At 46.0% G+C, this 11,837-nt stretch overlaps 2 protein-coding genes across 5 annotated transcripts; one reads left to right on the plus strand and one right to left on the minus strand.

The window, feature by feature from the left end:
* The first annotated feature begins 3,711 nt into the window (after window positions 1-3,711).
* LOC127764358 (uncharacterized) lies at window positions 3,712-9,585 on the plus strand. 4 transcript variants are annotated; one of them, XM_052289234.1, is made up of 7 exons: window positions 3,712-4,215; window positions 4,814-4,907; window positions 5,292-5,413; window positions 5,653-5,775; window positions 6,119-6,223; window positions 6,321-6,376; window positions 9,334-9,585. In XM_052289234.1, exons 1-6 carry the CDS (start codon window positions 3,712-3,714, stop codon window positions 6,360-6,362), a joined length of 990 nt encoding a protein of 329 aa, XP_052145194.1. In that variant the 3' UTR covers window positions 6,363-6,376; window positions 9,334-9,585. The 4 variants fall into 4 exon arrangements, with proteins under 4 accessions (XP_052145194.1, XP_052145193.1, XP_052145192.1 ...); XM_052289233.1 differs by lacking the exon at window positions 9,334-9,585 and adding an exon at window positions 6,967-7,108; XM_052289235.1 differs by lacking the exon at window positions 9,334-9,585 and adding an exon at window positions 4,377-4,722 and having other exon boundaries at window positions 4,074-4,215; window positions 6,321-6,675.
* LOC127764357 (membrane steroid-binding protein 1-like) lies at window positions 6,966-8,676 on the minus strand. The gene is made up of 2 exons (XM_052289230.1): window positions 8,136-8,676; window positions 6,966-7,988 (listed from the first exon to the last, which is right to left on the minus strand). The coding sequence occupies exons 1-2, from the start codon at window positions 8,438-8,440 to the stop codon at window positions 7,247-7,249; spliced, it is 1,047 nt and encodes a 348-aa protein (XP_052145190.1). The 5' UTR covers window positions 8,441-8,676; the 3' UTR covers window positions 6,966-7,246.
* Window positions 9,586-11,837: the final 2,252 nt, after the last annotated feature.

The raw sequence follows: 11,837 nt of genomic DNA on the forward strand, positions 1-11,837 counted from the left end.
TTATTTTGAGATGGAGGTAGTATGTGTGTGCTCTTCTGCACAACCAAAAGGGAAGCAAAACGAGAACGTAAAAAGAAAAGAAGTGTAGAACTGAGAGAAGCCGTCTGCACGCATGGAAACGTACGTGTTGCAGGGGGTGCAGGAATAGGATGCTAGTTGTGCAGCGGATTGGGGCCCTGGGGAACCAGCCTCTTGGACTCACCGTACACCGCTGCCCTCGCCTCGCCGGGGCCGGGCGGCGCCGCCGCTCGCATCAGCACCGTGCCGCCGTGCTTCGGCGTGGCCGCCATCGCGCAGTCCGCCTGTTTGAGAGCTCTGCAGCCGTAGCCCAAGGTCACCACCTCGTTCGCCAACAGCAGCACCACCACCAAGAACATGACCTCCGGCAATGGAGCTCCGTCACCGCGTCCTCTCATGGTGATGGCCACCTCGAGGGAACAGAGCAACAGGTTGCGCGCGACGCAACAGCCAACAACCAGCTGAGCTGAGATGATCAAGCTAGCTAGCTAGCTGCGATGCGAGCCAGGTGTGCGGACTGCGGAGATTTGAGGACGGAGGGGAGAGTCGTTGGTGTGGGAAGGTAGGGGGGAGAGCTGATCAGCTGGGTGGCCGGCCGGACACGGGCACCCACCTGGCCAGCCAGAGCCAGGGCAGAGAGAAGAGATGCGAGAGATCGATGGGGTCATCATCCGTTTCAAGGGTGAGAATTTATGCTGCTGTCGAGCGCGTGTGATCGAGCTGAGCCACAGGGAACGAACGCGGAATCGGCGGACCCGGGGAAGGGGAGCAATGCAAAAACGTGCTCTTCTTTCTTCTCGCTTCGACGAGTGGATCGGAGTGGCCATTTAATTCTGCTGAATTTGGCTGTACGTGTGGTAGCAGTGGTACTAATAACCACAAAGATTCTTTTTCGGTGATCAGCACGTACCTGCACCACCATCTTGAGTGGAAAACAGTGTAGTTTTCGGGGTGGAAACTTCAGGCTGATTCAGTGCAGCAAACTGTCTTACATATTGGCAAGCACTTTTCTGATCAGTAGACTTCTCTACTGTTCTTAGCATTACTGTTCTACACGTCAACCCTGTGGTCTCTTCTGATGATCAGTGGACTTCTCTACAGTGATGGACACTATGTGATTGCACTATGGGATATTGCCTTCTAGGACACAGAACTCCCATGCGAGGTCTTGTCACATAACGCAAAGTTCATAGATATCCTGCTGATGCAGGTATCCTCTGCAAAGTTCATAGCTAATAGCAGCACAAACATGTTATTCCTAGCTTGTGCGTGTGTGAGTAGTCAAAACAATAACTACTCTCTGCTTGCTCAAAAGCGGAGAATTAATCGAGTGATTTAAGAAGGACACAGCGGCTTAACAGATGGCTGTAATTGCCCAATACGGTGGAGTCTAGCTAGTGTTCGATGGAGCAGTACTGAATTAGTAATACGTATTGGTTGCTGCTGCTGTCCAATTTATGTGGTTGCCGGTTGATGCCATTAAAATTTCATGTAGTTGCAATGAGCTGGGCGTAACTGGACTGGACGCCCTTCTTGATGGACGCTCAGTGATTACAGAGCCCACATTTCTGTTGGGCATCGTTCGGTCTCTGTTTATATTCTGAATGGAAGTTATTGAAGTTGTATCTGGTGACCCGTTCCATGCGATAAAGAGGAGGGGGGGGGGGGGGGGGGGGGGGTATGAGAGGAAAAAGATGGAAAACGGGGAGCATGTTAAAATGTTATTAAGGGCTTATTTATTTTGTTTTCGCTTCCGACCCTACCAAATCTTTATAAGGCAACAAAGTAAATATATCCTGAATATTATTACCCTATTAAAATTTTGTATTTTTAGAAGTTTCCATTTAAACTCTACTAAAATCTATTAAGGCATAAAACCAAACATATCCCAACGCCATTAAAATTTGGTAATGCTCGAATATGCTAAATTTAGTATTGCTAAAGATTGTTAAGGTTGATTTTTTTGGCAAGAAACCAAATAAGCCCTTAATCTTCCAAACAATCTGGATTAATCCCTGGATTTTTGTTTGTTTTTGAAAAAAAAGAATAAGTGGATTTGGAGTTTGGAAATGTCACAACAGAAGAATGAAAAGATAAAAGGACAATTGATGTACCCCTCTCACCTACATCTCTAAATTTGACTCTCCAAATATCCATTTAATCAGCTTGTCTTTTACTCAAACAATCTCTCTATTACCTTCTCCAATCTAATAGTAGATCCCATGTATCAATGTCTATACTTCTTCTTCATTTTTCCCTCTATATCTTTCTCCACCCCACCCACCCCACGCCCTCTACCTTACCCCTTACCTCATCAGCGAGACACGGTCGACGACAATGGTCCGAATAGAGGTGCTGACAACGACTGCGGCTGGTTTCTAGGCGGTGATGGTGACAACGGAGCTGGCACAGAGATGATGGAGGTCAGCCCAAGGAGGAGCCACTCATGACAACTGACAAGGGCAGAGGACCAGCGGCGGCGCAAGGAGTGGCGGAGGACTAGCGATGGTGCGGGGAGGGGCAAAGAACTGGTGGGGGCGGAGAATCAGCAGGGGCGTGCAATGACGGAGTCGCTCGATCTGGTCAGTGTTGCGAGGTCTATCTGTTTGCTCAGCATAGGGATGAGAGAGATAAAGAAGGGGATACCAGTGTGGGCCCATGATTGGCAAGCCAAATTTGGCTGGCGAAGTTAAACTAGTAAGCAGACGAGTTTGGCCTGTCAGATGGCTTAGCTATCCTATTGCCAAGTTTGTTGGAGATGCGAATTTGTCTGAACTTACCAAATTTGGCTTATACAGTGGGTGAATTGGAGTTCCTCTTTGGCTGTGTTCGGTCCAGCGTGTTTCCAACCGAAACAGTGCGCACAGAAAACGGAACGGTTCATTAGCTCGTGATTAATTAAGTATTAGCTATATTTTTAAAAATGGATCAATATGATTTTTAAGCAACTTTTGTATAGAAACTTTTAGCAAAAAACGCACCATTTAGCAGTTTGAAAAAGCGTGCGTGCGGAAAACGAGGGAGATGGATTGGGAAACTTGGGGTAAGAACACAACCTTAGGGGGTGTTTATATCTAGGGACGTAAAGTTTTGGCGTGTCACATCGGGTATTATATAGAGTGTCGCATGTGGTGTTCAGGCACTAATAAAAAAAACTAATTATAGAATCCATCAATAAACAACGAGACGGATTTATTAAGCCTAATTAATCCATCATTAGCAAATGCTTACTGTAGCACCACATTATCAAATCATGGAGCAATTATGTGTAGTAGATCCCTCTCGCAAATTAGTCGCAATCTGTGTAGTTAGTTATTATTTTAGCATATATTTAATACTTCATACATGTGTTCAAACGTTTGATGTGACAGGGTATAAAATTTATGTGTGGGAACTAAACAGGGGCTTAGTATTTCAGCGAAGGCTATCATGAATTCATGATCTCCATTGAAATTTGTTTGACCGACACACTGACCCTCAACGATTTCTATTTGTCCCGGAGAAATTAGAATGCAGATCACTCAACCAAATTAAAAAAAAGGTGCAATTATAAGCAAATTTGTTGGGTACAAGACGAGAAGTCGAGAACACAACCTACACGTCTGTCCCCTACACATGCTACAACGGACACGGGAGGAAAGTCCTTGAACCTTTTTTCCCCAGGTGCACTGCCTGAAAACTACCTCCGGTTTGATGGGACAAAAGCTATCCGAAGGCTTTCCATGCCGACCGTGCGCACGACACAGCAACACTCTGGCGGCCGGCCGCTGGCTCTCCAAAAAATGTCTCACAGCGTGCGGGCTGTGGCTCCGGGTTCTCACCGTGCCGTCGCGCGGCGGCGAGCCGGCGACCAATGCACGCGGCCGGCGGCCGTGGGATCCTGCGTCTCCAGCCTCGACACGGTCACCTCTCACGCACGCGGGCGCCGGGGCTGACCCGCATTCGGCCCGTTTAAGCGTACTAAACGGGCCGGCCCGTATAAGGCCCATACCTGAATCTTCTCCGATTGAGCCGAGAGGGGGAGAGAGAGACGGGGAGGAGTCGTCGAGGAGAATTTTGGAGGTTTGGACGAAGACGGAGGAGGAGATCCTCGCCGAGACGACCGCCGCTTCCAGCATCCGTGGCGGAGGTTTCGCCCGAGCTCCCACCACCGCTGGCCCAGCGCCGACTCCGAGTTCATCTCCTACCCGGCTTCAGGTGATTCCATTTCCCCACCCCAACACCAGGCGGAAACTTTGCCTACGGTGTCTAATGGAGGAATCCAAAATTAATCCGCCATGAATTGAATTTTTGCTTGTGCTGGAGCAATTAAGTAGTTGGACTCCTTGGTTAATCGGTTCTGTTCGTTATTGCTTCAGTCGATTGATAGGCTAGTTAGGTATGCTGAGTGGCCGCGCGGTGACGTTGCATCATAGAAGTGATTCGGGCGAACGTTTGGTAGGAAATGTGGTACCCGATGAAGCAGAGAGCGGCGAGGAGGCCGAAGCTTCCTCCAAGGTGCTGTACCGAGCCTCGTTTCAGGAGCTGATGCCCAACTATCTGCAGTATGACACGATCATATGGGCCGTGATATCACTTCTGCTTGTTCTGGCATGGGGGGTTGGCCTGCTCATGCTTCTCTACCTGCCGTACAAAAGATATGTGCTGAAGAAGGATATCTTGTCCCGCAAACTCTATGTTACTGAGAATAAGATAGTGTACAAGGTAGGGTTAACCATGCCGTATTGGTTTGCTTATCTTCGCTGCGAGCTTAATTGTCATTTCAGTGCTGAATGCGTGCAATTTCATTTTGCAGGCTAGTAGGCCTTCATATATACCGTTCATGGGCATTGTCAAGAAAGAGATAGAAGTACCTCTTCAATTGGTAGTTGATGTTATAATAGAGCAAGGTTAGATTACTTAAATACTTAAGTGAAACTTAAATCGATTGCTTACAGACAACTCCTTGTTTAACGCTAATTCCTGTTGTTTTGCTATATTCAATCCCCTACCAATTGTAAAATTGCAATTCTCCTGCTTGTTCTGTAGAAATGATTTTATACTTTGATGTATCTATTATTGATAAATATATATGAATCCTGCTACTGTTAGTTGTATTCATTGTCTCATTGATGAAGTGCACTGTAATAGTTTTCGATCATCTACACCTTGCGAAAATATCTTCCCTTCATAGTTCATAGAGTTTACATCCTAAAATTTGTTCCAAAGACCTTTTTTTTATTACCCTTACGCCTTTGTGCTTTTGAATTTACAAAATGATTGCAATCATGCAGGTTGTCTGCAATCTGTTTATAGCTTATATACATTTAAAGTAGAAAGCATAGCCTCGGGGAAACCTGCTCCATTGGATGAACTACAATTTCATGGTGTTCACAATCCAGATCTTCTAAAGACGGTAATTAATTGTAATCTGTAGTTGCTAGCAACTGACCATATGAAGTTTTTTTTTTGTTGATACATTTTCTTTTATAAAAAATATAGATATAAATGTTAAAATGAACCTGTTACACCATCCAATATCCATTACTCTTTTATGGTGGAAACTATATATCAATGCTGGGGGTTTCATCAGTCAGGAAATGTTGTACATTCCTTTGCTGATTGTTGGCAGTTTCTGTTCATTATTTTTTGAAGGTTATAATCAGAGAAGCTTCCAAGAGAATCCAAGAACACCAAAGTTGGAAGTACAGAATATACTCTGGAGAAGGCCCTTCTGATGTTACACCAATCGATAGACTTGACTCTCCTAATGCGAAGGTAGTGTTTCAGTTCAACCAAAAACTTGTGTTTGTCTCTTGATTTTCATTACTCCTTTTGGGTGGGTCTTTTGGTCATCTATCATTTGTTTTGCTTGGTTTCATCCCCAAGGACGTATACTAACCTTGTACCATGGTTGCTAAGTTGGGTTATGTTTATGTTTTATACTTTCACTTTTATTCTAGCTCTTGTTTGGTTCTAGAACATGAGAAAATGAGGTTTGGTAGCCTTTTCAGGTACTGCACATATATATTCTAAGTCAGAAGGTTTGGTGTAGTGAGAAAAACAGTCAAATGGTTCAGGTGTGTGTTCATTGCATAACATTAAATGATTCTATGTTCAGGTGACAGCCTCCTCCAGGCATAATTTCCAGGAATCCAAGGGCAGAATTCCTGAAAGTGACAGTATCTTGCTCCATAAGCTTGAAGAAGTTTGTCAATCAGTTAAGGTAGATAATTTTGTTCTTATACTCGGTAACGCCAGACCATTGAATCAAAACATTGTTTAAGGTTGATACTACTCTCCTGTTTCTGTTATTTGTGCAGAATCTTGAATCTCTCCTCTTGGGATCACATTCAAGGGCATGATGAGCAGCTGAAATGTATGTTTTCTTTCATCTTCCATCATACAAATGTGTATTGTATGACCTTTGTTACTGTCTGTAGCATTGCATGCAATGTACCAATGCGGGTAATTAGGAAACAATTGTTGATACTTAGGAAAAACTTGTCAGCGCTTGCAAGTTCTCTCATTGGCAATGTACATAGGTCATCCTGATACCTCTAGTTTCGTAAATCCTAGTACAGAAACAAACCTGTGAATCCAAAAGTAGATCAGTCACACGTGTAAGTTGATACTTAAGCATGTTTGCTATCTGAAACATTTTTTTTTCTTTGCCCACATATCTGGCTTGATGTGAAAGTGTTTGTTAGGCTTCCCATGGATACTAGCATAGAAGCATGAAATTTGAACATGAATTTGGTAAAAGTTAATTGTACGAAGTGTTGCCCTTGAGATGTTGAACTCACTGCTGAAACTTGTTGCATGTGCATATAGTGTCTTTATGGGAGCTAATGCTATAGCTTGGTCCTGCTAATGTTTCGATCCTGATGATTACTCATGTCCTACACAATAACACAATCAAGCACTCAACCAAACTCATCTACTACCGTCTACTTTAAACTCACATAGGTCCCCAAGGATCAATTTTGCCCTGCATTCACCAATGGGAAGAGAGTACAGAAATGCCGATCAAAACATGTCCAGCTAGGAAGAGTTAACTGGCATAACTGCACCGAAATGCAAATATAGTGGGACCAGCGCAAGCTTATTACATTCTTATTGCATTATAGTGGTATTTCCACACTACACAAAGATTCAACCCAACAGAGCTCACCTGCTGGTTCTCTGTTGATTCAACACTGTATTATGCTAACTACCTGCAGATATTATCACAGCAATAGCCTCAACTCTACGCTTCCTTCGCTTCATGTGACGCTTCCTTCGGCTCATCCACTGCATCTTGATTGCTGCTTGTATTGTTCCCATCCACATCTGGTGCTTCCTTTGGTTCTCCAGCAACTTCATGGCCGCTTGTATCCTTCACATCAATGTATGCCGTTTCCTTTGGCTTCTCAATTGCGTCTTCCAGACTGCAAGTGTTCCTCTCATCTTCATCAGGTGCTCCCTTTCCCTCACCTGCAACTTCAGTGCTGATCGTTTTCTGAACATCTGCATCTTCTGTTTCTTCCTTTGGCTTCCCCACTGCATCTTCATGGGTGCTTCTAGTATCCACACCTGATTCCAGCAGCTCATCCGACTTCTCTACAACATCCTCGTGGCTGTGTGTGCTCACATCAGCATCTGATTTTTCCACTGCATCTGCATGACTTGTAGCTCCATTTTCCTCTGGTTCTGGCACACGGTTGCTCTCTATTGTGCCTACATCGATGCCTCTATCAGATGTCCCACCATGAGTTGGCAGAGTTGCAGCATCTCCCTCTGACACCGGGATGATCTTCTTGATTGTTCCAACCTTCACGTACTTGCTCATGAATTTGCCCTCCCATTCGTGTAGAGCCTCGAGCTCAATGGGGCCTAAGCCAGAAACGTCGCCGGTTAAATCATCCAGCTCGAAGGACATCTTCGCCAAAGCTCTACTAGCATCTCTGCCTGCAAACAGTGCGTATGGGCCACCAGGTCCATAGAACATCCTGCAAAACGGAGATGAAAGATGAAATATGGACGAACATTTTGCAGCTAGAGCTAGTGATTTGCAATGGTCATAGGTAGTGCCATGATCCAAGAAAAGAAAGTTTCGATCGAATTTTTACGGTACCCAAGAAATGAAGGAAGCCTACCTGCTCTGCGTGACATCGTAGATTTGGCCCTTGATGGCCATGAGCAGCGGCTTGTTGGGGTCGGACCCGTCGTAGACCCTCAGCTCCTCCTCCGTCACCTCCCCGAGCTGCACCGGTGGCGGCAGCGGCTGCGACGCCCTCGCCTCCTCCTGTCTCCTAGGCAGCGGCGGCGGCCGCCGCGTGAGGAGACCGGACACCGCGACGTACAGCGCGGCGGCCACCGCCACGGCCGTGAAGAACGCCGCGGGAGACAGCCCCGTGTACGCCGCGATGGTGGCCTCCCACCACTCCGCCGCAGCGACCATCTCCGTGGACGGCGGTGCAATGCAAGAACCGAGAGCCCGAACCGGCAAGGGGGAGCAGAGCAGAGGGAAGGCCGGAAGAGATAGCAAGCAGCCTCGCCGCGTGCGCGTGTGCTTGTGCGCAGTGGTGGCAACTGGGCACTCGTAGTACGGAGTCAGTGGCAAGCAGAGCAGGTGGCTTTAGGTGGGAGACGGGACGCGCGAACTGTACCGCTTTCGGATGGTGTTTGGATGGTGCGGCGGAGATGGACGGCTCGCCTCGACACGGCACGGCGGGGCGAGGCGACCCTCTAGAAACCAACCTGTGCAGCGCCTGCTCCTGCGTCGTGGTGTCAGCCACGCCCACACGCACGGACTTTGCTTGCTGGATGTGACGCTGGTCGGTGTGGTTGAGGCGACGGCAAAGGCGACATGTAGGAAAGGAAACACACTGTACGCTCAACGCACTGTGAACGCCCATTGTTATTGCAAACGCACTGTGAACGCCCTGGGAAAACGTCGTCAGATGACGGTGGCAGGGTCGGCATCGGAGATGGATGGACGGCAAACAGCGCTCCTGTCGGTCGCCTTTTACCATCCGTACCCAGAAAATGACGAAAGATAAGGTGCTCTGATTCAGACATGTGAAATGTGAGATGCTGGGGAACTGGTCTGCAGTCAAAATCACGTTGATGGATACTCCTACTCCTATGTCGATTGGGCCTCGAAATCGTGTGTGTAATTTGCTCCAATTAATCCGTGTAGCCACGGGCTTCGAACCGGCGACGGCGCTATGGACTTTGGAGTGGCGCCGCGGGCTACTTATCAGTTTCTGATGCAAACAATTTTCAGATTAAGATATAATGCAATGTACGCTCAACAAGGTTCTGATTGCCGTTGGCATTTCATTTTCCCAGGCATCCTGATTCATGAAAGAAAGTGAGCTGAATACTACTGTTGTACTAGAAGAGAGGCAAAAGTGAGCTGAACGGAAAATGGCGCCGCGACGTAGCCAACACTAGCAGCAATCCGCACGATTGTGGGCTGGAAGCCCGGAACGTCCTACGCCCGATCCGCACTATCTTCATGATCTATCTGGGAATAAGTTTACTTCCCTGATCATCACTGAGTCTGAAATTCGTCCATAAATCGTAATACCATATATGACGCATCCATCAACTTTTAAAACCAGTACAAATAAAATTCTAAGACGGTTTGAATGGTGATTTCAGATGACATGGCGCTTACATGATGTTGACGTGGTACTTAAAGCTATAAAAAAACATGGAACCTGCAAGTAACTATTCAATTAAAATAGAAAAAAAACCAATGAGACCCACGTCTCCTCCCCAATCAAGCGGCCACCGCCAGATGTCCTCTTGGAAGGACGGCACGACGGGCGGTGGCTAGCGGGGAAAAGTGACGGAGCGTGGCGAACGACGGGAGAGGAGCTAGAAGAGGACGTAGATGGCGGTGACGGATGAGTGCTCAACAGCAGAAGCAGCTGGTAGTAGTTTGCTACTCCCTCCGTCCCAAAATATAACAACTTTTAGCCCTTAGGATTTGTCCCAAAATATAACAACTTCTCCATCAACATTCTCTTTCCAACCAATCACAACGCTCCACCATTCACTTTTCCCACCTACCTCCACTACTCCTGCAATCACAACCCTTCACCATTCACTTCTACCTACTTTCTTAATAATTGTGTCCAACTCTAAAACTTCTTATATTCTAGGACGGAAGGAGTAGATTAGATGCTAGCTATCACCTGTGTTGCAGTAGCACAAGCACAAGAGATCCTCTGGTAAACCCAACCAAGCTCAAGAAGTTCTTCTTGTCTTGTCTATGAGAGTGTTTCGACCAGGGTTCATTAAACCGTTTTGGATGGGGTTACCGTCACCCCCACGATCGTCTGACAGTTATTACGAAAACCGTGCAGTTACTGTGAGGTATACTGTGGTTTTAAAAACTAAAAAGATTACTACACGTGTTAACCGTGATAATTGCATGATTTTGTAAACCTTGGTGTCGACCTAGCTACTCCTAGTGAATTCATTCATGCAAGCGGTTGGCCACCACTGTTATGGACTTGACAGGGAAGTGAATGCATGTTGCTGCTGCCTGCATGCCTACCTTTGGGAAAGGAAAGCTAGTGCCCGCCATGTCGGAGTTAGGTCTCACCAAACCGTTTTAGGTGGGGTTACCGCCACCCCACGGTTTGACAGTTATAGCGGTAACAGCGCGGTTATCTTGAAAACCGTGCAGTTACGCGAGGTATATCGTGATTTTTGTTACCGTACATGATAACCATGATAACCACATAGTTTTGTAAATCATGGTTGGAGTTGGTCGTGGCCCAAGGATATCGTCCTTGTTTCCGATCCGTGAAGGGAGAGCAATGGTTCCCGTCGGCCGTCACCCTGTGAAGAGAGGAGAAGATAGGGGAGAGGGGAGAGGGGAGAGAGAGGAGAAAGAAAATGCTAGCCACTAACATGTGGGGTTCGCATTGGTCTCACGATGACTCCGTTTGCCATGTCAACTGACACCAGGCATAATACTATATAAGACCTCAAGTAATCCGGCTTTGTAAACTGAGAGATCTATTATATTTGGCATTTCGGTTTAGGACGAATTTCAAACTCAGGTCCTGTTTAATTCCCACACAAAAATTTTACACCCTGTCACATCGAACGTTTGAACACCTGCATGAAGTATTAAATATAAGCTAAAAAATAACTAATTGCACAGATTACGATTAATTTGCGAGACGAAACTTTTAAACCTAATTGCTCCATGATTTGACAATGTGGTGCTACAGTAAACATTTGCTAATGGCAGATTAATTATGCTTAATAAGTTCGTCTCGATGTTTATTGACGTATTATGTAACTAGTTTTTTTTATTAGTGCCCGAACACCCTATGTGACACTCTATATAATAACCGAGCCAAAACTTTACACCCCTGGATCTAAACACCCCCTAAGCGATAAACTGAAGGACCTAAAGCGAACTTATTCATCTCTCTTCCCACAAGATTGGTTTCAGCACACCTCAGCCCAGTTCCCAAGGCAAGCCCGATAGCCCATCATCCATTAGTTTCAGACTTTCAGGCTTTCAGCGTCGCGGGTCGTGCTTACGTCTCGTATTCTCAAGCGACGTCACACTCACCTCACAGTCATGCATACTCCAGCTCTATAACTATTTGCATTAAGCTATTTCTTTGTAAACGTTCTTGTGTTCCAGATGTACCATGAAATTACCATATATATCATAGAAATTTCAAGACAAGTCCACTCATGTCATTTTCATATAGATAATCCGATATTTATAGAAGATGTCGCTACCAAAATTAGAATTGATCAGCATTTTAATTCGGCAAGATACCTTTAGTTTTCATTGAAGAAATTACTATATAGTA

Source organism: Oryza glaberrima, chromosome 2, assembly GCF_000147395.1.
Source record: "Oryza glaberrima chromosome 2, OglaRS2, whole genome shotgun sequence".
In the NCBI taxonomy this organism is placed as follows: Eukaryota; Viridiplantae; Streptophyta; class Magnoliopsida; order Poales; family Poaceae; genus Oryza; species Oryza glaberrima.

Coding starts and splice junctions, on each gene's coding strand:
- LOC127764357 (XM_052289230.1), bottom strand. CDS start 8,440: ATGGTCGCTGCGGCGGAGTGGTGGGAGGCCACCATCGCGGCGTACACG. Junction 7,989..8,135: donor TACGATGTCACGCAGAGCAG/GTAGGCTTCCTT, acceptor TCCGTTTTGCAG/GATGTTCTATGGACCTGGTG.
- LOC127764358 (XM_052289234.1), top strand. CDS start 3,712: ATGGGACAAAAGCTATCCGAAGGCTTTCCATGCCGACCGTGCGCACGA. Junction 4,216..4,813: donor CATCTCCTACCCGGCTTCAG/GTGATTCCATTT, acceptor TTCATTTTGCAG/GCTAGTAGGCCTTCATATAT. Junction 5,776..6,118: donor TTGACTCTCCTAATGCGAAG/GTAGTGTTTCAG, acceptor TTCTATGTTCAG/GTGACAGCCTCCTCCAGGCA.